Genomic DNA, 27688 nt, shown 5'->3' on the forward strand with positions numbered 1-27688 from the left:
TAGCCCTGCAGCCCCGTGACCCCAAGAGGGACAAGCGGTAGTAAATGGATGGATGGAATTGTATAATCCAGCAGCGATGTCATAAAAAGTCAAAGTGATGAATGGATCGAGTTTATTTATGATTGTTTTGACCCATACATAGACACCAAAAGAGAGAAATTGACTTTACAGATTGCCATTTGTATGCTCGACCACCCAGCAGCTATGATTGGTGGTTGACCGCATGCATGACTGACAGATGGCCGTCAATCCCGCCGACACGGACGTCATGTGCTTGGCTTGGCGTCGTCACGGCAACAGGGAAATGCGCTAATCACCCGAGCAATACGATTGGCCACAGTAGACGAGCTCGCTGCGATGACTCGGCGTGACATCATGTCGAACTCTGAGCCTGATAAGACAGGAACATCATGGAGGCGGACACAGACGCACGTAGCTGACATACTAGCCGAGCGCCCACTTACCATCAGTATCCATGACAACGCCTCCAGCTTCCTGGACGATAATAGCAGAGGCAGCGATGTCCCAGCAGTGCATCCCAATGTGATAGTAGACGTCAGCGCCACCAGTCGCCACCTGACACATATCCACTGCCGCCGTGCCTAACGCTCGCACTCTGCAAACACGCCAACGTGCTCACAACCAGGACCACAACCACGGGGGTGTTGTCTGTTCTCACCCGTGCACAGGAAGCTTCAGCAGTCTGAAGATGTTGGACGTCATTGTGGACAGAGCAACGTCATCGCGCTCCGCCCCGATCTCCGTCACCACCACACATCTGCTCACATCTGAATAGACAATACTCTATATCATATATGTGTGTGTGATCATTTCATAAAGTACACACAATGATGTCATAGGCGTGTGGTCATTTAAGAATAAGTACACACTATGATTTGAGAATGTGTCATTCAAAAAAGGATAAAACAATCATCCATACTTTATATCACTATCTACAAACCACCACATCATTAAAATGTATTTATTGATGATTTCATGGAATTACTTTCAGTTATGTGCACTGACTTTGACTGTTCGATCATCAGAGGGGACTTACATGTGCATGTGTAGATGTAGCCAATGACAGGCATGCTAAAGTACTCAGTGCTGTCCATGAAATGTTTGGTCGAACTCAGCATGTAAACGAGCCCACCCACAGCAGAGGCCACACTCTGGATTTGATCATTACCAAGGGTCTTACTATTTCAAATGTGAATATTATCGATGCTGCTTTATCAGATAATTTCTGTGTTTTCTTCGACATGTCTGTTAGACCCAAACCAGCAGTTAGGGGAAGGTGTACATAAATGATAGCATATGGACGTGATGTGAGACGGCCCTCAACGTCGGCAATGTTCAAATCCAGCCTGAAACCACTTTAATTGTGCTTATGACAGCTAAAAATATTTATCTACAGCTTTGATTAAGTTTATTTATTATGATTGTTTTTATGATGATTGCATCTTCTGATTTGATTTTAATTATTTTTCCTTCTTTTAATTTTCTGTAAAGCACTTTGTATTGCCTTGTGTACGAATTGTGCTCTATCAATAACATTTCCTTGCTTTGCCTTGCCTATGATGTCATAGGTGTGTGGTCATTTCATAAGTATACACTATGATATCATAGGTGTCCCATCTCATAATAAATATACAATATGACGTCATTGGTGTCATGTCAAATAATACACTATGTCATAGGTGTGTCATGTAATTAAGTACATACTGTGATATCATAGGTGTGTCATGTCATAATAAATACACACCATAGGTGCCATTTAAAAATATACTCTGTTATAGGTGTGTCATGTCATTAAGTACACACTACGTCATAGGTGTGTCAAGTCATAATAAATATACACTATAGGTGTCATGTAAAAATATACTCAATTCAATTCAATTATTTTTCAATTCAATTATTTATTTATTTCGTACTTGGATGTGTACATTTCAACAACATTTCAACAATCTCACATACCTTACTGCATTCAATACACAGCCATGTCGAAAAGGAACAGGATGAAGAAAATCTTATATTTCCTGCCCCTTCGCACAAAAGAAACATTTTCTTGGTATTTCTTTGCCGGTAGTGCATTAGAACATCCAATGCAACAAATCAATACAAAACAATATATCACATATCCACACACAGGCACCCACACCCACACGCACCCACCCACCAGGGGCGTAGACTCTAGAGTAGTAAAAAAGGCTACAGGACATGTATGACCCAGTTGACAAGAAAAGTTATTGTTGCCTAAAAACTACAAGTTTGTACCCCTACCCAGTGCACACACTCATAGAAATTAATAGAACAAACAATCAATGAAAAGAATAAACAAGCAAGATAAGTTGAACAAAAAATAAATAAACAAAACAAAAACTGAAAAAATAAGGCAATCACTCAAACCAAACAAACTGAAAAAGAACAAGGCAATCATCCAAACCAAACAAACTGAAAAAGAATAAGGTAATCATTCAAACCAAACAAAACTGAATAGAACAAGGCTATCATAACAAGGTATCATTCAAACCAAACAAAGCTAAGAACAATGTGATCATTCAACCAAGGATCCATAGTGCATGTCGATAAAGAAAAAAAAAAAAAAAGGAAAGGAAAGCTAGACTATACAATACCTACAGTCATGTAGGATAATGTAAGCGTTGTTTTTTTTGTGTGTTTATTATTATTTTTATTTTTTATTTTTATTTTTTTTCCCCTTATTTTTCCCTTTGCGTCCCTTTTGTCAGTGCTCATATAACATCATAGTTCTGTTTTTAAAGACTTTTTTTAATTGAAATGTGTTTTTACATTGCTTTATTTCATTATGGAGAGAGTTCCAGAGTTTTACTCCCACCACTGATGTACACATTTGTTTTGATGTTGTTCGTGCAAGCTGATGCTTAAAGTGCCCTTTCCTTCTTCCTTCTTTTTCTATTAAAGTGAAATTTTTTTGTAGATTTGTTGGTAGCTCTTGACTACTAGCCCTGAACATAACCAATAATGTCTGCTGCTCAACTAGTTCATAAAATTTGTAAAGTCCTGAGCTAATAAATAATCCATTTGTGTGCTCTCTATAACCTGTTTTGTGTATGATTCTGATCGCTCTCTTCTGAAGGAGGTACAGTGGCTTTGTGTTACTCTTATATGTACTACCCCATATTTCCACACAATAATTGATATAAGGCAGTACAAGTGCACAATACAGTGTACGCATTGCTTTATAATCTAATACATCTTTTACCTTATTTAATATAAATATACTTTTAGCCATCTTTTTTCTAACATGTGAGATATGCGATTTCCAACTAATATTATCATCTAAAATCACTCCCAAAAATCTAATCTCAGAGACTTTTTCAATGCTTGTTCCAGCTATTGACAGTACAATATTTTCAGGCTTTTTTCTCTTACTAAAAATCATGAACTTAGTTTTTTTCAAATTCAATGATAATTTGTTAACGTCAAACCATTTTTTGAGTTTGACCATTTCCTGTTCCATACTCTTTAGTAATTCATTTAAGTCATGTCCAGAGCTGTAAAAGTTGGTATCGTCAGCAAATAATACAAAATTGAGTAATTTTGACACATCACAGATATCATTTATGTATAAAATAAATAGTTTCGGTCCCAGAACAGACCCTTGTGGAATTCCACACTTAATACTCATATTTTCAGATGTATTAGCAGCATATTGTACATATTGTTGTCTGTTATTCAAGTAGCTATTTAACCAATCTAAAACTATTCCTCTCACCCCGTATGAATGTAATTTGGATAAAAGGATAGAGTGATCGATTGTGTCAAACGCTTTCTTAAGGTCTATAAACACCCCTACTGTGTATTTCTTACTATCGGTGGCTGTTGTTATGTCCTCAATTATGTTCATCACAGCAGAGGCAGTAGATCTGTTTGAACGAAATCCATACTGGCTCTCGCTCAACAACTTGTTTTTTTCAATAAAATGGTCTAATTTTTGTACAAATATTTTTTCAAGCACCTTAGAGAATTGGGACAGAAGTGATACCGGTCTGTAATTAGTAAACATGTGCTTATCCCCATCTTTAAAGAGTGGAATAACCTTTGCTACCTTCATTCTATCTGGGAAGGTCCCTGTATTGAAAGAGAGATTGAAGATATAGCAGAGAGGCTCAATGATGCAGTCAATTGTCTTTTTTACAATTATCATATCTAACCCATCATCGTCTGTTGATGTTTTGTTCTTTAATTTATTTACAATTGTTATAATTTCATTTTCACTGACTTCTCCCAAAAACATTGACTTAAGTACTCTGCCTCCACCTCCCAACCCATTCTGAAATGACCCATCATCATGTTTTTCTATATTTTCTGCTAGTTTTGGACCTACGTTTACAAAAAATGAGTTAAACTCATTTGCCACTTCGTCCATATTTTTTATTATCTTTTCTTCTTTTACAAAGTGGTTTGGCGGGCTGATAGGTCCCGGTGTGCTTCCCATCACCTTTTTCAATATGTTCCATGTTCCTTTGATATTGGCTTTATTTTTTTCTAACAAGTTACTATAATAGTCTTTTTTGGCTTGTCTCATTATTGTTGTCAACCTGTTTTTATAAACCTTATATTTAATTTCTGCTGCATTTGTCCTAGATTTTAAAAATACCTTGTAAAGTCTATTTTTCTTTTTACATGCATTCTGTAGTCCCCTTGTGATCCAAGGAGTTTCACTGTAATTGTCCTTTTGTTTATATAGCATATTTGGGCAATGTTTTTCATACAGTGATAAATATATATTTAAAAAAGCTTCATATGCATCATTTACCTCTCCTACATATACCTCCATCCAATCCCTTTCAAGAAGGTCGCTTCTAAACATGTCAATTGTCGCTTCGGTTCTTAATCTTTTCCTTACATATTTGTGGGCTGTTTCTTCTCTCTCCCTGTTGACTTGACAGTCCCCCTCATTGATTTGGCACTCATAAGTAAAAAATACAGGTAGATGGTCGCTGATATCATTAACTACCAATCCACTCTTGATTTTGTTTTTTTCTACAACATTTATAAAGATATGATCAATCAGTGTGGCGCACGTTGTTGTTATTCGACTTGGTTTGGTGATCAACGGATATAATCCTTTACTATACAGTATCTCTAGATATTCGCTTGTTGATGTATTTCTAGGAGCGCTCAGCAAATCAATATTTAGATCCCCACACATGACATATGTTTTCTTTTCATTTAGATGGCACAGTATTTCTTCAAGTTTATCATTAAATTCATCTACTCTGGACTTCGGTGCCCTATATACACACGTAACGATGACATTTCTCTTCCTTTCCATCTCAATCTCCACAGTTATACATTCAAGCAAATCATCAATAACCATCGTCATACGTTCTACTGCTTTGCATTTCAAGTCACGGTGGACAAGCAGGGCCACGCCCCCTCCCCTTTTATTTATTCTATTACTGTGATGCAGCTCATAATTATCGATGGAGAAGTCGATACCTCTCTCCTCATCTATCCATGTTTCTGTCAGAGCTATTATTTTGAATTTACTTTTCAAGTTACTCAGATACTCTTTGATTTTATTAAAATTTGCATATGCGCTTCTACAGTTGAAGTGTATTAGAGAAAAGTTATTGTCTAGACTAACACTATCATTAAGCTGTTCCTCTGTATAGTAATCACACAAGGAATTAATTGAGTTGAACAGATGTTTATCTGGGTCAACTTGACATTCAAAGTCATGCAATTTGTAATCTATATATTCAGATCCTGACGGATGATTTTCAGTTGTCTCAGCCATTATGGGTTGATGTTATATTGCCAGTGCACAGTAATAGAATAATTGATATGCTCATAATATAATAAATATACTCATGACATAATAAATATGCTGATGTTGTATTCCCAATGCTAAACTCATGACATAATAAATATGCTGATGTTATATTCCCAATGCTAAACTCATGACATAATAAATATGCTGATGTTATATTCCCAATGCTAAACTCATGACATACTGAATAGGCTGATGTTATATTCCCAATGCTAAACTCATGACATAATAAATATGCTGATGTTATATTCCCAATGCTAAACTCATGACATAATAAATATGCTGATGTTATATTCCCAATGCTAAACTCATGACATAATAAATATGCTGATGTTATATTCCCAATGCTAAACTCATGACATAATACATATGCTGATGTTATATTCCCAATGCTAAACTCATGACATAATAAATATGCTGATGTTATATTCTCAATGCTAAACTCATGACATAATAAATATGCTGATGTTATATTCCCAATGCTAAACTCATGACATAATAAATATGCTGATGTTATATTCCCAAAGCTAAACATGATCATAGTTGTCATATAGAAATAGCATGACGTCATAGTATAGTATATAAATATAATGATTGATATAGTATAGGCATAGTATTTGTGGTTGTAGGATGGCATCATGGTGGTTAACATGGATGTACTGTAGTTGTGCCACTCATACCTTCCCAGGCTGCAGTCCCCCCTTAGCCTGATTACTTGGATCCAGTGTCCATGTCCATGCCCATAAGTCCCCAATCCCGCACCGTCCACGGTATACCCTATCGGATTCTTCCACACCCTCACGACCACCGAATGACATCTCCTGTGTAGATTGACGTTAGTGTTCATATTTCCATACGAGGAGCATAACTCCACGGTGCACATTACACACGCATACTCACACAGCACAGCCACATTCATACCGGTATATACACACTCACTCCAGACACACAAACGCAAAAATAGCAGCATAAATGAGTAAAAATAACAAGTCCAAAACAGTTCCAGCGTCCAGTACAAAATATGTTCCAGTCCAGAAAAGAGCATCGGACCTGCATGACTCAGTATGTTAAACTCTATGTCATAGGTCTGTCATGTCATTAAGTACACACTATGATATCATAGGTGTGTCATATCATAATAAATATACACTATAGGTGCCATTTAAAAATATACACTATGTCATAGGTGTGTCATGTCATTAATTACACACTATGTCATACGTGTGTAAGACATAATAAATATACACTATGGTGTCATGTAAAAATATACTCTGTCATAGGTGTGTCATGTCATTAAGTACACACTATGTCATAGGTGTGTCAAGTCATAATAAATATACACTATAGGTGCCATTTAAGAATATACTCTATGTCATAGGTGTGTCATGTCATTAAGTACACACTATGATATGAAAGGTGCGTCATGTCATTAAGTACACACTATGATGTCATAGGTGTGTCAAGTATATGCTATGATGCCGTGTGTCATGTCATTAAGTACACACTATGTCATCTGTGTGTCAAGTCATAATAAATATACACTATAGGTGTCATGTAAAAATATACTCTATGTCATAGGTCTGTCATGTCATTAAGTACACACTATGATATCATAGGTGTGTCATATCATAATAAATATACACTATAGGTGCCATTTAAAAATATACACTATGTCATAGGTGTGTCATGTCATTAAGTACACACTATGTCATACGTGTGTAAGACATAATAAATATACACTATGGTGTCATGTAAAAATATACTCTGTCATAGGTGTGTCATGTCATTAAGTACACACTATGTCATAGGTGTGTCATGTCATTAAGTACACACTATGATATCATAGGTGTGTCATGTCATAATAAATATACACTATAGGTGCCATTTAAAAATATACTCTATGTCATAGGTGTGTCATGTCATTAAGTACACACTATGATATCATAAGTGTGTCATGTCATAATAAATATACACTATAGGTGCCATTTAAAAATATACTCTATGTCATAGGTGTGTCATATCATAATAAATATACACTATAGGTGCCATTTAAAATTATACACTATGTCATATGTGTGTCAAGTCATAATAAATATACACTATGGTGTCATGAAAAAATATACTCTTTCATAGGTGTGTCATGTCATTAAGTACACACTATGATATCATAGGTGTGTCATGTCATAATAAATATACACTATAGGTGCCATTTAAAATTATACACTATGTCATAGGTGTGTCAAGTCATAATATACACTATGGTGTCATGTAAAAATATACTCTGTCATAGGTGTGTCATGTCATTAAGTACACACTATGATATCATAGGTGTGTCATGTCATTAAGTACACACTATGCCATAGGTGTGTCAAGTCATAATAAATATACACTATAGGTGCCATTTAAAAATATACTCTATGTCATAGGTGTGTCATGTCATTAAGTACACACTATGATATGAAAGGTGCGTCATGTCATTAAGTACACACTGATGTCATAGGTGTGTCAAGTATATGCTATGATGCCGTGTGTCATGTCATTAAGTACACACTATGTCATCGGTGTGTCAAGTCATAATAAATATACACTATAGGTGTCATGTAAAAATATACTCTATGTCATAGGTCTGTCATTTCATTAAGTACACACTATATCATAGGTGTGTCATATCATAATAAATATACACTATAGGTGCCATTTAAAATTATACACTATGTCATAGGTGTGTCATGTCATTAAGTACACACTATGTCATACGTGTGTCAAGTCATAATAAATATACACTATGGTGTCATGTAAAAATATACTCTGTCATAGGTGTGTCATGTCATTAAGTACACACTATGTCATAGGTGTGTCATGTCATTAAGTACACACTATGATATCATAGGTGTGTCATGTCATAATAAATATACACTATAGGTGCCATTTAAAAATATACTCTATGTCATAGGTGTGTCATGTCATTAAGTACACACTATGATATCATAAGTGTGTCATGTCATAATAAATATACACTATAGGTGCCATTTAAAAATATACTCTATGTCATAGGTGTGTCATATCATAATAAATATACACTATAGGTGCCATTTAAAATTATACACTATGTCATATGTGTGTCAAGTCATAATAAATATACACTATGGTGTCATGAAAAAATATACTCTTTCATAGGTGTGTCATGTCATTAAGTACACACTATGATATCATAGGTGTGTCATGTCATAATAAATATACACTATAGGTGCCATTTAAAATTATACACTATGTCATAGGTGTGTCAAGTCATAATATACACTATGGTGTCATGTAAAAATATACTCTGTCATAGGTGTGTCATGTCATTAAGTACACACTATGATATCATAGGTGTGTCATGTCATAATAAATATACACTATAGGTGCCATTTAAAAATATACTCTATGTCATAGGTGTGTCATGTCATTAAGTACACACTATGATATCATAGGTGTGTCATGTCATTAAGTACACACTATGATGTCATAGGTGTGTCATGTCATAATAAATATACACTATAGGTGCCATTTAAAAATATACTCTATGTCATAGGTGTGTCATGTCATTAAGTACACACTATGATATCAAAGGTGCGTCATGTCATTAAGTACACACTATGGTGTCATAGGTGTGTCAAGTATATACTATGATGCCGTGTGTCATGTTGTAATAAGTATACACTATGATGTCATAGGTGTGTCATTTCGTAATAAAAAAACAGTCATAGGTGTGTAACGTTATAATAGGTATACACAATGATGTCATCACACATGTGCTACCTTGCTGTCCGGAGACGTGCAGCATTTGTCCATTCATAAAGGCTCCTCTTCCTCGCTGAGCATGGTACACTTTGTCGTCCACACAGCTGTACACGATACCAAACTCCGTCTGACCATGAGAAGCGCATGAGTCTTATTCTGACCTCTGACCTGTGACTGACAGGTGAGCGTACCTGCTTATTGACACAGAAGGCGATGGAGACGGCCACAAACGGAAAGCTGGCAGTAGAATGACAAACGTTAGTCTGAGTTGCCAATCTGAGCGACATCATCACCGCGTCTTTGCCATAATCAGCAGTGAACTGTCAATCGCATTGAAGGGGCGGAGCTTCTGACCTGTGGACAAAATTGACAGTTCCATCAATGGGATCAATGATCCAGGTGGGATGATCTGTCAGCTGCAAGTTCTCCCCCATGCCCACAGACTCCTCCCCGATGAACCTGGGGTCAAAGCTCAACTTAGATCCGTGACATCCAGATTGAGGCAGACAGTAAAAAAGAATAAAGTAGAACCTGTGGTGAGGATATTTGTCAGCAATGGCAGACATAATAAACTTTTCCACCTTCATGTCACTTTGTGTCACCAAATCAGCAGCAGAACTTTTACACGTCACCTCCTTCTGCTGCTTAAATGCCGCCATGATCAGCTGATTGGAACACACCAGCATCATTAATTATCACGACCACCTACTTATTAGTCAAGATGAGCCGAATGACGATGATGATGATTTGCGTGTCAAAGGTTGTCGTACCTGACTGGCCTGTTTGGCCACTGAGAGGCCAAAGGTCAAACAGTGGCTCCAGTCGGCCATGATGAGCTGTGTGAGAAGTTGACATGAAGAACAGTTCATGACGAGGAAAACATGTATTTAAAAGATGAAGTTCTCACCTATCTTCTCAAGAGCAGACTTGGGACTCAGCATCACTTCAATGTATTTCTTACTAGAAAAATATCCAATTAGAGCTCAGCTTACAGCTACTGAAACATGACCAACCAATAGGAGTGCAGCATGGACTCAATAGCTCCTCCCCATCACGTTTTCATCAGTCATTCGCCAATCCTCATGTCTTCACCATCTTGGCCCAAGTCATGGCTGACATTTAATTACGATGGAAACGTGTGTGAACATCCCAATACTTCAACAATTGACCTTTCAGTGAATATTTGCTTTCTATTGTTGGGTTCGTGCACATTGTTATCCGCTGTTTTCTTTCTTTCACAATTTATCAACCTAAACTAACATTTCTTCAACTTTGCTCACAACATGACGAAAGACAAGAACATGTCAACCATTCCCTACTGAGAATGACTGCTTTGTATTTTGGTTTATCTTCTGTTGTTCTTATCTCTCTCTCACACACACAAACACATGCACAGTAGAAATGGAAAAGTCTTCATCCGTCGCTTAAAGTAGTTCCTTTTCGTCTGAGTGAAGCTGCAGTGAATGAACATAAGGTCATACAACATTTATTAGAATTACTTTTCATTTTTAGAGAGACCTCAATTGGCAGCACAACAAATCTAGGCTGTGATTGGCTAGTGTCACAAATGTGAGCCAATAAATACAATTTTAATCACGATCACAATTTTGGCTGCCATGATTAAATTGTGGTGGTCTTCAGCGATATAAAGTAGGCTCCACTGCATATCAAATCACACACTTTTACAAGCGCACGGCAGAAAGCAACTTCTGCTTGTCCCCATGAAAGGCTCACGCCCACGCCAGATGCCAATGTGTATGCACACAGATCTCCATGACTACGCCACATCAAAAAGCCGATGCAGCCGGTCACTTCGTTTCACATCCGTAAATTCCTAGGCGTGCGTTAAAAGACTGCACTGCTGTTATTAAACGGCGACGCCGCGACAGGTGTGGACGCCCACACAACATGCAGCTCTACTTGTCTCCTTAGAGTCCCACTAGCAGGACTAACGGCTAGCCGTTATTATTGAGACTGGAACATACTTGCCAAGCTCGAGACCTCCGAATTCGGAGCGTCCCGGAAGAGTTAGTGCTGCAAGGGGTTCTGGGTATTTGTTGTGTTGTGTTTATGTTGTGTTACGGTGCGGATGTTCTCCCGAAATGTGTTTGTCATTCTTGTTTGGTGTGGGTTCACAGTGTGGCGCATATTTGTACCAGTGTTAAAGTTGTTTATACGGCCACCCTCAGTGTGACCTGTATGGCTTGCATTCACTTGTTCATGAAAGTACTATCGTTTCAGCAAATAATGCTGTATTTTGGTATTTTGTCATTTAATATACATTTTTCACACTACAAATGATCAAATGTAAGATTAGGTCAAGCGGGGGTGTCCAATTCACCGATTACGGTTGTGTTTTTAAGGTCCTAAAAAAGGCATCTAATGAGATAAGATGAAATGTTAATTATGAACAAAAACACAAAGATGTATCTTTATATCAGAGCTGTCAATATTAACGAGTTAACTCATGTGATTAATCACGAAAAAATTATCACATGAATCATGTCGACACATGTGGACACTTAAGACGATGCCTACCAGGTGGGCTGGGAACGCCTCAGGATCCCCAGAGAAAAGCTGAACTAGGTGGCTGGGGAGAGGAATGTCTGGGCTTCTCTGCTTAGGCTGCTGACCCTGCAACCCGACCTTGGATAAGCGGAAGAAGATGGATGGATGGATGGATGGACTTAAATTGCAATTTATTTTGCCCGTAAGAGCTCTTTTACCTTAACTGCTATACAGTCAGTGATCAGATCAACGCATATGTCAGTACAAAAATGAGTAAGGACATTCCAACTGGTGTGTTTGCACGCAAATTTCAGTTTGAAATACAGCCTGAAAGAAATTTAGAAAAAACTGTTACCAAGTTTTGTGTAAAGAAAAGACATGCATTCAAGTAAAATGTTTTAAAAAGAACATGGATGACATTTTAACAATAACATTGCATTTGTGTACAAATACTGCGGTCTTTAAATATGAAAGGGAGTTAACACCTGTGATTAATCATGATTAATCGATATTTCAAAATATGATTAATCTGATTTTTAAAAATATAATTTGACAGCCCTATTTTATATATATAGTTAATGTTTATTTATCCTTTTTAATTACACTAATTCATCACAAATTACATGATGACATCACACTCACGGCTTCCCTCCTCCCACCTCCGGGATCTCATTACCTCATGTAGATTATCGAACTGTAGTGTACACTGTTTTATTTATCATAATGAATAATCATGATCAATAAATATGGATAAAAATCATTGTGATTATTATTTTGACCATAATCGTGCAGCCCTAACTTCCACATTCAAATTCTATGTGATGTTGTGATGCTGTGCTCCTCATCTGCCTTTCTTGGTCTTGGCCACTTTGTCTTTCCTCTTCTTCACATGTTTTGCTACTTTGGACTTCCTCTTTTCTCTCTGAGCTTCTTTCACAAGCTTCTTCTTCTCCTGAAACCACAAGAAACCTTCTTACAGTTTTATTGCATTATTATACTTATGACTATTATTTTATTGTTATTGTTACTAAGAACAGTACCAACTAATTGTACTTTATTATATATTATTTTATTTGTAAGGTTACATTTATTTTACATTATGAACTATTATCATATTAGTATTCTTACTTTAATATTAAGTTAGAATTATCATACTGACTTTACATTATATACTGAATAAAAATCATTAATGTTACATTTATATTACATTATATATAAGTATTATATTGGTACATTTATTTTACAATATATATGATTATTATCATATATGTTTTTAGTACATTATTATATATCAGTATCATAGTCTTAATATTACATTTATTTTTTACTATTATTATTAGGGTAACTGTACTTTTTTTGGAATTTTGCCTTTCATTCACAATCATTATGAAAGACATGACGACGGATGTTTTTTTTAATGCATTCTTGTAAAAGAACGTAAATAAAAGTCAACTTACAGCGCAGCCAATGGGAGGTCCTATATTCTTCCATAAAACCCAATAAAAAAACATCCAAAAAAGTGGCAATGACACGCCATTTACATGTCGTGACTTGAATATCAACTAAGTATTAGTGATATTGTTGTTATAAGCACTAACACAGACAAACTATTTATAGCGGCGCCGTGATCATAAGCTTGTGTGCCAATGTTGACATTATTGACTGATTAGTTGCTTCCTCGTTTTCTTGCCCATCAAACTTTATTGTAGATCATAAATCATGCCTATCAACGACACAAAATACACTTAGTTCTACCCCTTTTCTTCATCTAAATGGGAATATATGAACATGCCAGCAGTTGGCATCCTAATAACAGCATTAAGTAAATTATGTTTTATCATCTTTGTTGGCTCTCAGTGAATAATTAAAAAAAATTGAACATGATGCGTTATTTAAATGAATGCGCCGCGTATGCTTAAAATGATCAAAATATGTAAATATTGAATGTTGTTATAAATATGCCATTTACTACATTACATATATACTTACATCACGTATATGAAACCTTAATGGAGGTGTTTGGATGTTTTTTAGGGCTTTATAGGCAGCTCCCAAAGATTCCATTGTAAGCAGACTTTTGATCGCATTTATTTACTATTTAGAATGCATTAAAAAAATACATTCGCTGTCATGTCTTTCATAATGATTGTGAATAAACGTTTTTGTGTGTCTGTATGCGGAGTAAAACTATGGAACAAACTGGACTTACAACACAAGCAATGCCAAACTCTTAATCGATTTAAACTATTATAAAAACATGGGGTCTGGTTCAAATATAGAGATGAGGGTCTTTAATTTAACCTGCTGTTGTACTCTGTCTCAAAATGTTAACATGTGCTCAATGTTTCCTTACCATAATTGCTATGTTGTCTATTACCATTATTGCTATGTTGTCTATTACCATTGTTGGTATATTCATTATTCCTACATTGTTGATACAAATTATTGTTACAGTGTAATAATTATTGTTACCTGTGGTAATGCCACTATGATACAACATCTGTAATATAATCCTTGAACAAAGTAAGAGTGAAACTCATGTGAATAATCACTGAATGGAGAACTGGGGGTGGGATTAAATAAATTATCTTCTTCCCACTCCCTTTCAGGCAAAACTGGACAATCATGCACTATATTAATTTATATTATGTTTTGTCAACTTGTACTTCTTTCTGTCATTGCCTGAAATAAATAAATAAATGAAAAAATGAATGAAATGATAGACAAACTTCCAAAAAAAGTGCAGTTCCCCTTTGATATTGTTACATTTATACTACATTATTATAAATTATCGTTTTATATTGTTATGTTTAATTAAATTATATATATTAGTAATATATTCCTAATGCTACATTTATAATACATTATATATACAGTATTAGTAGGGATGGGAATTATTAAGGTTTTTCCGGTTCCAGATTCCACTTTCGATTCGGTACCCCATCAGTTCTCTTATCGATTATTATTTGGAAAAAAAAGTGAACAAAAAGGTGGATTACCATCAATTTAGTTTAGAGATAACTAAACTAAACTAAAGCCTGCAGTAAGGTCTTAAGAGACACATACATAGCATAGATAAAAAATAACATTGTGAAAATATATATAAGAAATAAATATTCTTCTATAAAATTTAACAAAATAAAACATGTTGAAATTACACAATAATGTAACATTTATTAACATGTGATATTAACTTATTACATGCAAAGTGAGACATGTCAAGCCTTTATTATAGTTTTGATGATTGTGGCTTACAGCTTTTGAAAACCTTAAATTGAAAATCTCGGGAAATGCGGGGTTTCAAAAACTTTAAGCCATGATCATCAAAATTATAAGAAATAAAGGCTTGCCATATCTCACATTGCATGTAATGAGTTAATGTCACATTAGTTTAACATTTGAAGTTAATTGCTTACATGAATAGACTTTTACCCGCTTTTCTACTTTTTTTTAGTTTCATCTGTATAATGAAAATGACGAAGTGAAAATCTGTTTGGAGGAAAACACGCAACTTTTCTATGAATACAATTGAACATCTACCTAACAAAAATCAGGAGCGCCTACTGTGGACAATTGTCTGCAAGCTTTTGACCACAAACTTAGTCACGGCTCGCTGACATTCTTTCAGTGGCAGACGTGAATTGGTACAACTTGCCTCAGAGTCAATCAGAATATGTCTCTCGTAATGCTCATCTAAATGAAAACGCATTAATTTAAATTTAATTTTAATTAATTTTAAACAGTAAATAGCGCTAACATGATAGGCGGTATTAGTTAGACTTAGACTTAGACTTCCTTTTTATTGTCATTCAAATTTGAACTTTACAGCACAGATAAGAACGAAATTTCGTTACATAAGCTCATGGTAGTGCAGGATAAAAAAAGCAATAAGGTGCATATATAAATAAATAAATATATATAAATAATATATAAATATATATATAAAATAAATAAATATATATAAATAAATAAATAGATTACTGTACAGATAAATATATTGCACTTTTCCACATGCGTAGTTAGTACCTGTTATATTCAGATGACGTGCTAGCGTTACTGCTGCAGGGATGACATCGGAGTGGTTCAAAAATGCGACATTTATTTATAGTTATTGCATGCTGTGTGTTCAAATGTTTCAACATATTGCTTCTATGTCCTACTTAAGATGAAAAGCAGCCTTGCAATTATTACAAGCAGCGCTGTTGCAATCTTTTCTTGTAAAATATAGCCAAACTTTGGAGTGTTTCCACGACCTGGGCACCTTGTTGCTGTCTGACGTCACTACGCACGTTGCGTAAAGACATCATTCCCACCCGCAATTAACGTTAAAAGGAATTGTTTGAAAAAATGGCAAGCAATTCCAAGGAATTAGTACATTAAAAAACGGTTCTGAACAAGAACCAGTTTTCGATTCCCATCCCTATATATTAGTAATATATTCTTAATGTAACATTTCTAATACATTAATATTAGTATTAATTATTGTTACATTTATATTAGCATTGACAATATTACTGTATATTGTTACATCATAAATTAGTATCATATTCTAATTGTCACATTTACAGAACAATATAATAAATGAGTAGCATACAAGACAGGGTCCAACACCTTTTTGTCCATCATGGGCTCATCGCCAGGTTGCAGCTGAGTATCCTCGTCCTCTTTATCCTCATCATCCTGATCCTCCTCCGAGGACGAAGACTCTTCGTCCTCCAGCAGGGCCGGGATCTAAACGGGAAAATAAAGAAAATTGTGAGCTGAACATGAAAATGTTTGCAGGAAATTATGGGCTAAGATAAGAAAAGAAAAGCCACTGTAATACTGTCATACCATCTGAACTCCGGACAGGTCCTTCTTCAGTCCTGTTAGCGTCTGATACAGAACCTGACCCAAAAACAAACACTCAGATGAGCTTAACAGGTAACCGTGGCAACCTTTTCCATGATGTCATGTCTTTAAGGAGTCAACCTTAGGTGAAGAATTCATCATATGTTCTGGATAATTTCCAATAAAGTGACCGGTGCGACATCACTTCCTTCGTACTTACGCTGTCGTCACATCCGCTGATGGCCGACTCCTCCTCTTTCATTCTGACCAGGTCGAAGTCTCGCTCGTAGTGACTGACCTCGGTCAGGGTTCGGGGAATGTACGCCTTCATGAACACCTGCGTGGAGTGCAAGGGTCAAACATCAAAGAGGCGCAGACAAAAACCGACGCGGTCTCGTTCGGTCTTTCACCTCCTCGTCAACACGGTCCTGATCCGACCGCTGCACCGATGTTCGATCAGACGCGATGGCCATCATCTGAACAGCCAATCACAAAGCAGCGTGAGGCCAACAGGAAGTAAACATTTGTCAGTGGACCTCAGCTACACACCTTCTCCAGGTACTGATCCATGTTCTGAGCGGTGATTGATGGGTCGGTGATGAAGTCAAAAAGCTCCCGTACCGTCATCACCGCAACGCCGTGCTTCACAAAAAACTCTTGGAATAGAAACAAAAACAAAATGAGAACTTTGGCGTTCCTCAAAGACTCTGAAGACGACTCACCGTTGACGTTGCTGCAGTCCTTTCTTAGGAAGTCCAGCGCGTGCGGATGATCGTGTTCCACCGACTGAGACACGTCGATGATATAAGCGTCTCCGTGGTGATATCTAGAGCGGACACAAGCTTGATTATTTGGACAGTTGTTGGCTCATGCCGTGTTGGCGTGTCCTTACAGCATGTTGAATTCGCTGAGGTCGGCGTGGACGAGTCGAGCGTCGTGGAACATTTTCCTCATGTGGTGTACAACCTGCAGATACAGCTGCCGAGCCTTGGACTCCGACAGGACCGCGTTCTTGAGCAGCGGGGCGGGCCTGCTCAACAAGGTCAGCTGATGAGAAGTAATATGGGTACCCAAACTTGGTTTCATAACAATAAACAGTAGTTACCGCGCCAAAAAAAGTAGCAACTACCAGTACCTCATTTCAGTTCAAAATGAATGTAGACTAGGGTTATGCAATATATGGTGGGTACGGAAAGTATTCGGACCCCTTTCAGTTTTTCACTTTTTGTTTCATTGCAGCAATTAAAATCAAAAAAGTTCATTTTATTTCGAGGAAACATGCTAAATTACACACAATAGCTAAGCTCTTGAATGTAAACTTAGGGGGGCGGATCGATAGAAATATCAACTGTAACAATATCAAGTATATTATCAGCATATAGTCGGTACTGCAGTGATTAGATCAATATTTCTATAATCACAAAATATTTTGTTGTTTTTGTTATTGTTTACAACTCAGCTAATAAGTGCCTGGACACAGGAGGACTTTAATGGCAAAAAACAAAGGACTTAAATCAGAGCCAATAGTAGGAAATATTTGAATTTTAATTGATATTGTTGTACCACTATCCTGTGTTTTTGTCTGATTATAATTGTGTTCCAAAAATGTATCATTCAATGATCTTAACATTTTTAACTATCAGCATTGGTATGACCATTACTGCCCCCGTAACTAGGCAAAACAAGTTTACTGTATTTTTAAAGCACAATTTGTGTAACTACTTGGTATTGGATTGGAACCCAAATGTATTATATCGCCCAAAACTAATGTAAAGTATGCAAACAACAGAAGAATAAATTATTATTACATTTTAACACAAGAGTAGATAGAACCATGTTACAACAGAAAGTAACCAGATATCGACAGTAAATAGTAGATTAAATTGTTTTGAGAAATAATGCAACTGGAAACAATGCAAAATGTTACCGCATATGTCAGCAACCAAATTAGGAGCCTTTGTAACCTGTTTTACGATATATATTTTTTATCATTTATATTTATTATTTATTATTATTAGCATATGAGGGGCGGCGTGGCGAAGTTGGTAGAGTGGCCGTGCCAGCAATCGGAGGGTTGCTGGTTACTGGGGTTCAATCCCCACCTTCTACCATCCTAGTCACGTCCGTTGTGTCCTTGGGCAAGACACTTCACCCTTGCTCCTGATGGCTGCTGGTTAGCGCCTTGCATGGCAGCTCCCGCCATCAGTGTGTGAATGTGTGTGTGAATGGGTGAATGTGGAAATACTGTCAAAGCGCTTTGAGTACCTTGAAGGTAGAAAAGCGCTATACAAGTATAACCCATTTATCATTTATCATTTATTTATAAACCAAATAATATATTGTGATACATAAAGTGTCCTTGGGTTTTTTGAAAAGCACTTATAAATTAAATGTATTATTATTAGTAGTTATTGCAGAAGGCTGCAATACATATCGCGATATACCGTAGATTTTAGGCCATATCCTCCATTCCTAATGCAGACTCAGCCACCAGCGACAAGTGTTTGAAGGTGATATTGTGCAAGTAATGTTTCATAGGTACTGTAGCTTCCCAACAGAGGCATACCAGCACAATTTCACAAATACCAATTTGGTATTTGTATTGGGCAAATGTAAACAACACCCCTCTCTGGTCACAAGACACTTAATGGTTCTGATTGGACCTCACATGTTGTCTTTTCCAATGAAGCTCATCAGCAGAACGTGGCTCCGAAGCAGCAGAGGTTCTGGACTCAAAATCCCAGCTGTCTGCAACCTGAAAACATTTTGGAAGTCTTTTACGTCGAGTTCTACTGGATTCGCTTCTATCCAAAATGTTCTGACCTGATCAGGTTCCTCATCTCCTTCTCGGCCCAGGTTCTCACCATCTTCCTGGGGTTCCCTTTACAGTAACCATGACGGAACCTGCACCACAACACAAGCGTCAAGCCATAGGGCGCCATACATTTCATACATACTGTATACAGTACAGTACAGTGGAACTCCTTCTTGAATTCCAACATTGTATATAAAGTTGTGCCCACACTTTTCCTCACCAGAGACACCAGCAACACTAAACTTCCTCATTATCAAACACACACGGCGAGGTGTGTTCACTAAAACCGCAATTTTAGACATCAAATACATGTCATTATCAAATATGAGGCAAAAAATTTTAAGTTTTGTGCTGATCTTCATCCCAGATACAGCCGTGTCCAGTCATGTATCAAAAAACAGTATTAAAAGTAGTATAGTGTAAATGTTTCTAGTTAAAACAGGTGGCAGGGAGATGGGGTTTAAATGAGACACATAACTGAAAGCAAGCTGGTCCACTATTGTGTGTAATAATTGTACCTGCTGCTAAAGTTTACATAAAGTTCAAGTGAGCAAGTTTACAGCCCTAACCTTCCGTCTTGTCTTCAAAAGGTAAAGCGCCCCTTTAATGCTGACAACATTTGCACTAATTTCATAGTTCTCAACCTAAAAATTATTTCCACACGTAATATTCCCCCCCCCAAAACAGACAAGGTGGCAATTTTAGGCTTGTTTTCTAAAAAGTTTGGGCACATTTTGGAATGCCCACTTTTAGCTCAAAATGTGGGCAGGCCTACTACATTAGCCTGCTTACGTCACCTTACAGAAGACTGGAGGCAATTTAATATTGTGTAATATGTGTTTTGGTAGCATGTTCATTCCCAATATTGTCATTTCTGTGCAGAATTTGAAGGAATTATAACATATGGGTGCCAGATGCATTGTTGCAGGTTGTAGCAATGCAACTAAGGAAGGGGTCAGCCTGCATAATATTCCAAATGATGAGAACATGAGGAAAGTATGGAACTCTCCTGTCTAATTGACTCACATAAAGTGGGACAGACCAAAGGAGAGGAGCCACCATTTTAACAATTCTGATTTCGAAGAAGAAAAATTTTGGTCGGAGTTTGGATGGAAAAAAAACTTAACCCTAGAAGAGAGAACGACTAAATCAACATCCGTGGAAAAATGGAGAAAGTTTTGAAGTAATCATTGTGACAAAAACATGCAATTACGTGATAATTTGACATCCCTTTACACTGTCTATGTGGGGAAATGGGCTACAGCTTTGTAGATTGACGTCACATCAAAAGTTGGCAACATATCGAGTCTGGCGATTACTCAAAAACTAATTGATATTATGGGAAATGACTGCCAGATTTACTTTCAGGAGTAAAAATAGTCAGAGACAACTTGTTGGTGAAATTTAACTTTAACGAACTAGAGTAAAACACGTAGGACCCTTAAACAGCCGCTCCTCCCGACCGTCCTCTGCTGCCATTTAATGCTTAATTATTCTGTTTTTGATTGATAACTTTATATTGTGTTCAAAGTGTGCACAAATGGTTATGGTTGTAGTGTTACTTTACTTCGAACATGCATACAGTTACAATTAGGGATGAGAATCGAAAACCGGTTCTTATCAATTCCTTGGAATTGCTTCATAATTTTCCCGATTCCCTTAACGACACCGGTCTATGGGAATGACATTACGCACCGTGTGCAGTCACATCGGACAGCAAAATGGCAGTGCTCGGGCGGAGCAAACACTCTAAAGTTGACAAGATTGCAATAGCGCTACTTATAATAATTGGAAGACTGCTATTTCGTCAAGAGGAAAACATACGAGCAATATGCTGAATCATTTGAACATACAGCATAAAATAACTATAAATGAAAGACGCGTTTTTGAACCGCACCAATCTCATCCTCCCAGCAGCAGTAACGCTGGCACGTCATCCGCTGTAAATACAGCAGGTTGTACTAACTTACCGCCTATCATGTTAGCGCTATAATTTTTAAAAAATAAAATTAATGCCTTTTCATTTAGAAAGGCAAGACAAGAGACAGATTTTGACAGGGCCTGAGGCGGGCAGTAAGTACTAGCTCCAGTTCACATCTACATACAAGAGAATCCACTATGAACTGGACTCTCACGTTATTAATTGTATCCACTCGGCATCCATTAAACCGGTCACTCCCCATATCTGCGGTCCCTTCCAAGGTTTGTTGTTGTCCCCATTGGGTTGAGGTTTTTTTTCCCTGATGTGGATGGATATGAGCCGAGGATGTCGTTGTGGCTTGTGCAGCCCTTTGAGACATTTGTGATTAAGGACTATAGAAGTAAACTTTGATTGATTAATTGAATGAAATGAATAAGATTAACTCATTTTTCAATAATGTTTATCATGATTCTTCTTCTGTGTAGTTTGTTAACACTTTCTTAAACTGGATCATATTAGTACGTTGCTTGACTTATTTACTTAATCAATTTTTATAATTTATTCCACACACTGATATACTAAAGGTCTTAAATGTTGTACATGCATACAAATGTTTAAAGTTACATTTTTCCATAAGGTTATATTTCTCCTCCTTTGTTGGGAAGAATTGTTTATCGTTATATCACAACCCTTTACTAAAAATATGGACTTTTGTCCAATTATCCATGTTTTTATTATTTCTTATGGGGAAATTTGGAAACAAATCATAAAAGTTTGTATTTGGAAATAAGTACAAACTTTTCAATGTGCGAACTCAGTTTAAGAACCAATTAAGTTTGTAATTGGAGGTTCCACTGTAAACTACAAAGCTAAACCATATGTCGTTTGTCAGCCATGTTTGTTGTGTTTTGCTTTGTAGCTCCAAACAAGCCAATAAGCTTCCCACTTTTGTCCGAATGCATAAATAAAGCGGCATTTTGCTATAGCAGCGTGCAAGCCTAAACAGGAAGTGTGCAAGTCACCTAAACTCTCCACTGACGTATTTGTCACGGTCCTTGAAGTGCAGGATGGACGTCTTGTAGATTTTGATGGCTCGATCATCTCCACTGGCAGTGGTAGCGTGGTAAACATTAGCCTGCACAGCACATTAATTTTCAGAGAAAAAACCGGCCATCTTGATATGCAGGCATTGATCGGTAAGCCGCTCACCTCTTTCCCTGTGCTGATGCACCCGTTGATTTCTGAGATGATTCCTCGGCTTAACATCTTGAAGAGAATCATTCGAGTTCGAGGATCTAAAACCTGTACAACAGTTCGATTACAGACACGTCCTGTCAGCTCCTTTCACAATAAAAGCATCTTATATGAATACAAACCTGTTCCACTGTGGCCCGATCTGCTTTGTCCTTCACTCGGTACCTGTGGAAGCAAACGGCCGCCATTTAGAGAAAAGCAAAATAACTAATTGGACACTTTTAATTAAACAGAGAATAATACAAACAGATACTTTTAATACCATACTTTTGAACACTACAAAGTAGGACTGCACATTTAATCGACATCGAATCGACATCAAGGTTTTAATTAGTGCAATAATGTAACCGCAAGAGGCAAAGGTTGCTTTTTTTTTTCCTCAGCCGCCACCGGCATTTCAGTGGCAAACATGTTCGCCAATCAGAATTGTTGAGCCTCGCGTTTCTTCATCTCTTGCTTCAAACAGGGAGAAAGAGGTCTCAGTCTGTGCATCGCTCTCAGCACCTGAGCGCGTTTATCTAATCCAATCCAATCCACTTTATTTATATAGCACATTTACACAACAAGAATGTTTCCAAAGTGCTGCACAGCCATGTTAAAAACAATATTAAAAACAATATTAGAAACAATATTAAAAACAATATTATGCTACACCAATGACTGAATAAAAACAAAGAATAAATGAATAGAAAACCGTAACAGTAGCAGGCATGCGAGCGCGTTTTGAGAAAAAAAAGAGGAACATTTATTTTGGAACGAGGTGCTGCCACGCAAGCCCTAAAAGAAAATTTAGAAAATCAAAACTACATTTCCTGCAATTAGGTGCATTTCTACACTATAGTTTACCTTTATATTTAATCTCATCTACCAACCTCTTTTGGTTGTCTTTTTGACACTTTAATGTACCCCAGATGCTTTTAGTAAATAATTTACTAACATTATTATCATTGAAAATGTCATGTTAAATTCTATAACATGCATGCAAAGAACTCAGAGAATGTTTCCCATTTGGCAACTATCCTATAGACATGCCTTCTGGGGTAATATACTTCCAGTGTTTTGACTTCTGTTTACATTCGTCACGTCAAAAATATCCCTTCTCGCTGGCTACTAGTAAATAAGAGAAGAACTACAACTGGTTCGGATCTAACAGTGTTCGGATTGTAATCATCCAAATATGATTAGCAGCAAAGAAGAAAGCTGTCAACGTTGCAAGCCATCCTGATCATGCTAACTATGCTAACTACCGAGCTTGTTTCAGAACCCCTGATCGTCTCCCTGTGCTGCAACTTGGTGCAGCGTTTAGGCAAGAGGACCGGCGAGTACCTGCGGCTGAGGCGAGCGTTCAACAATTTTGTTTAGATCCTATTTTTATTCATATTGTAGTGGGTTTACATATTTCACCCACGGAACTTTTGTTATTGTTAGAGAGTTCCAGTCGGACGGGTTTTCACAAGACAAAGTTTGTCATTAAAACAATTAGATTAATCTTTTGACACTCCTCTTTCGAGTCCCGTCCTTACAGGCTACAATATTACAATAAAAAAAAGCGGAAGTGATGTTTTGACGCAAAAATTCATGTTTAAAAATTGCGGATTTCCGTGTTTTTGCGGACATTTCACATGCAAAATTAACTGAAAGCAGTGATCCCTCTTTTTAGTCATCCACAATCTTTGCTCGGTAAGCAGAGAAAAAGACCGCCAGTTTCACACACACAGGAAGCACGGACAGAGAGCCTCGCGACTCGCTCGTTAGAAGTTCCGCAAAAGGAACAAAAAACAAGGCGAAAAAAATATGATTAGAAAGCCGTTATCAGATTATTTCAGATTCAAATTGGATGGGCAATATGAGCCCATCAACACAAACAAACAAGCGAGGGAAAAAAGGAAAAAAAAGGAATATCCGACCTAGTTTTTTCAACTGGGAAAAAAAATTCACTTTAAGTTGTTCAATATTTACTTAAGTTAAATTTGTGCTTGCAGAAATTAGTCCATTTAATTTGTTTATTTATTTAGGATAACAATGTTATTTACCTTCCAATAGGTTGAACTCTGTCACATGACTTTTGAACAGGGCCATCAAACCAATTTAGCAACTCATGTGCAGCAAACAGAGTGCGAACTATCGGAGTACGCAAGGGGCCTAGATCTTACCGCTAAAAGCAGATACGAGCAAAAAATCTAACTATGCAATGGAATCTATCCCTATATGTTATCAAAAAAAGATTTGTCGAGTGATATCAAGGATTATCCGTCTGTCGTGTTCTCAGACATGCCGATCTATGTGGTGATCCAGACATCATTCAACATGACAAAACCAATAAAAGCTTGGATAAGCATGGAGGTCTACGACTTCTTTGTGTGTGGCTGGGTCGAGGAAATTGGTATCAAGATTGTCCCGGATAAAAATCGTGCATCGTTTTTGCTCGGGTAAGGTTGCCTTTCATGATTTAAAGGCCTACTGAAACCTACTACTACCGACCACGCAGTCTGATAGTTTATATATCAATGATGAAATCTTAACATTGCAACACATGCCAATACGGCCGGGTTAACTTATAAAGTGACTTTAAAGCATTTCGCCGATGTATTGTCGTGGAGATAAAAGGCACTGAATGTCCATTTCGTGTTCTCGACTCTCATTTTCAAGAGGATATAGTATCCGAGGTGGTTTAAAATACAAATCTGTGATCCACAATAAAAAAAGGAGAGTGTGGAATCCAATGAGCCAGCTTGTACCTAAGTTACGGTCAGAGCGAAAAAAGATACGTCCATCACTGTCTCTCAAGTCCTTCACTGTAACGTTCCTCATCTACGAATCTTTCATCCTCGCTCAAATTAATGGGGTAATCATCACTTTCTCGGTCCGAATCTCTCTCGCTCCATTGTAAACAATGGGGAATTGTGAGGAATACTAGCTCCTGTGACGTCACGCTACTTCCGGTACAGGCAAGGCTTTTTTTTATCAGCGAGCAAAAGTTGCGAACTTTATCGTCGATTTTCTCTACTAAATCCTTTCAGCAAAAATATGGCAATATCGCGAAATGATCAAGTATGACACATAGAATGGATCTGCTATTCCCGTTTAAATAAAAAAAAATCATTTCAGTAGGCCTTTAACTTTGCGTCTACTGCCATATTTGTTGTTGTTGCACGCACCGTTTTACAAGTTTTTTCTCAAAATCGTGCAGACCTACTACAAAGAATAATAAGAAAGTACAAGTAAGCCAGCGTTACATACGTGTCGGCGTCCTTCTGCTTCTGCATAGTCGTCACTTTATTGATTACGGAGTCGGCAAAATTCAGTTTATCTACAAACAAACACACACAAACACTGTAAACCAACAACTTCTGTGAGTGTGTGTGTTTGTGTGAATCTGTGTGTGTCTTACCCAGGTTGATCTTGTGTTCAAACCTCCTAAGGGATCTGTCCGTCTGTTTGGACGACACGAGCGTATGATTTGACGAATTCTGTTTGTTAGCCTAGAACACAACCAAATCATTAGCTGATTGAGGGCCGTCAATCATTACAGTTGTCAATCATCTTACTTGACTGAAAGTGGCCCTGTTGTAACGTTTGGTCAGGTCACTTCCTGCTGCAGGCCACGCCCACTCGTCATCGTCTCCATCATCTCCATCGTCATATTCTTCATCATCATCATCATAATCATTTTGCAGACTGACTTGGCTCTCGTGACGTTCTACAGTGGACACTTGTGATTGGCTGCTGCTGCAGACATGTATGATGACGTTGGAACGTGAGTAAAAAACAGAAAAAAACAGATGAACCATAAACAGGACGTCAAATAATTAAAATATAAATATATACGTATAGAAAAACTGTGATTAGCCTCTCTGTTTAGATGGAAACCAACTTGTTCTACGAATATTGTTAGTATGTAAACTCAACTCATCACATTCTCACAAACACACACCGACCTGTCTACATCTTCTGCGTCATCAAACTGCCCGGCTATAAAGTCGACCACCAGCGCCATGAATTAATGTACTGTCTAACTGATCTTAACTGAAAATAATATTTTTTTCAAGTACCAATAAGGTATTAATCCAACTACAAATGGTGTTGATGTAGTCCAAGCAGCGTGCTCGACAGACTTCCGGGTTTGAACACGTGACTGTGAAAAACGAGGTAGAGGCCAGTTCCCAAACTCAAGGCTGCCCTCTGCTGGAAGGATATTTTAAACTGTGTTATCTTAATTACATTATAAGAAACGATGCAGTAATAATAATAATAAAAATAATGACAAGAATAAAAATAATGTTTTTTTAAAATTTCCTATTGTTTTATTGATCAACGTGTGTCAACAGGTACAATATAAAACTTACTATAACTGTTAGAATAATTATGTATATATTATCACACTAACTTTATGCTTAAGGGCCGTTGCTATAAATTATTGTCAATTGTGCTGAAGTGGTATTTTTGTATCTGTGCAAGCTGGCAGTCCAAAAGATTGCCAGCCGACTTTATCAGTGTTGTGTCCAGACTTGGCCTGCTGGCTGCCAAGGCCAAGCACCGCCGTGACGCAGACAGAGCAGAGATAAGGCGATATGACCTGCGTCACCTAATTTGTACTTATTCTATCATCATATATTGTGTCTAACTGGAGTTGTCGAGATTACCCCCTTCGCTCAGCGACAGCTTCAGTGATGTAACAGGACCTTCCAAATAAATAGAGGAGGAGCGCGGGCTTGACTTTTAGAACGTAGTTTGGATCTTTTCCAGCAACTATCAC

At 37.2% G+C, this 27688-nt stretch overlaps 2 protein-coding genes across 6 annotated transcripts; both read right to left on the reverse strand.

Annotated features, from left to right (window-relative positions):
- Positions 1-106: 106 nt before the first annotated feature.
- Positions 107-12253, reverse strand: LOC133630989 (inositol monophosphatase 1-like). 4 transcript variants are annotated; one of them, XM_062022900.1, is made up of 10 exons: positions 12143-12253; positions 10512-10564; positions 10375-10440; positions 10136-10269; positions 9959-10063; positions 9796-9841; positions 9623-9731; positions 680-788; positions 465-616; positions 107-391 (listed from the first exon to the last, which is right to left on the reverse strand). In XM_062022900.1, exons 3-10 carry the CDS (start codon positions 10432-10434, stop codon positions 267-269), a joined length of 840 nt encoding a protein of 279 aa, XP_061878884.1. In that variant the 5' UTR covers positions 10435-10440; positions 10512-10564; positions 12143-12253; the 3' UTR covers positions 107-266. The 4 variants fall into 4 exon arrangements, 3 of the variants coding, with proteins under 3 accessions (XP_061878884.1, XP_061878883.1, XP_061878882.1); XR_009821384.1 differs by having other exon boundaries at positions 111-160; positions 209-391; positions 10375-12149; XM_062022899.1 differs by having other exon boundaries at positions 9959-10080; positions 10186-10269; positions 10375-12149.
- A 392-nt stretch (positions 12254-12645) lies between these two features.
- Positions 12646-27090, reverse strand: riok1 (RIO kinase 1 (yeast)). 2 transcript variants are annotated; one of them, XM_062022897.1, is made up of 17 exons: positions 26871-27090; positions 26481-26658; positions 26324-26414; positions 26173-26242; positions 23055-23097; positions 22888-22980; positions 22701-22813; positions 19766-19846; positions 19611-19697; positions 17835-17972; positions 17665-17768; positions 17492-17598; positions 17353-17418; positions 17163-17279; positions 16946-16999; positions 16724-16843; positions 12646-13064 (listed from the first exon to the last, which is right to left on the reverse strand). In XM_062022897.1, exons 1-17 carry the CDS (start codon positions 26927-26929, stop codon positions 12954-12956), a joined length of 1632 nt encoding a protein of 543 aa, XP_061878881.1. In that variant the 5' UTR covers positions 26930-27090; the 3' UTR covers positions 12646-12953. The 2 variants fall into 2 exon arrangements, with proteins under 2 accessions (XP_061878881.1, XP_061878880.1); XM_062022896.1 differs by having other exon boundaries at positions 26481-26661.
- Between the last annotated feature and the right edge of the window lie 598 nt (positions 27091-27688).

The sequence above is a fragment of the Entelurus aequoreus genome, linkage group LG16, assembly GCF_033978785.1.
Source record: "Entelurus aequoreus isolate RoL-2023_Sb linkage group LG16, RoL_Eaeq_v1.1, whole genome shotgun sequence".
NCBI classification, from domain to species: Eukaryota; Metazoa; Chordata; class Actinopteri; order Syngnathiformes; family Syngnathidae; genus Entelurus; species Entelurus aequoreus.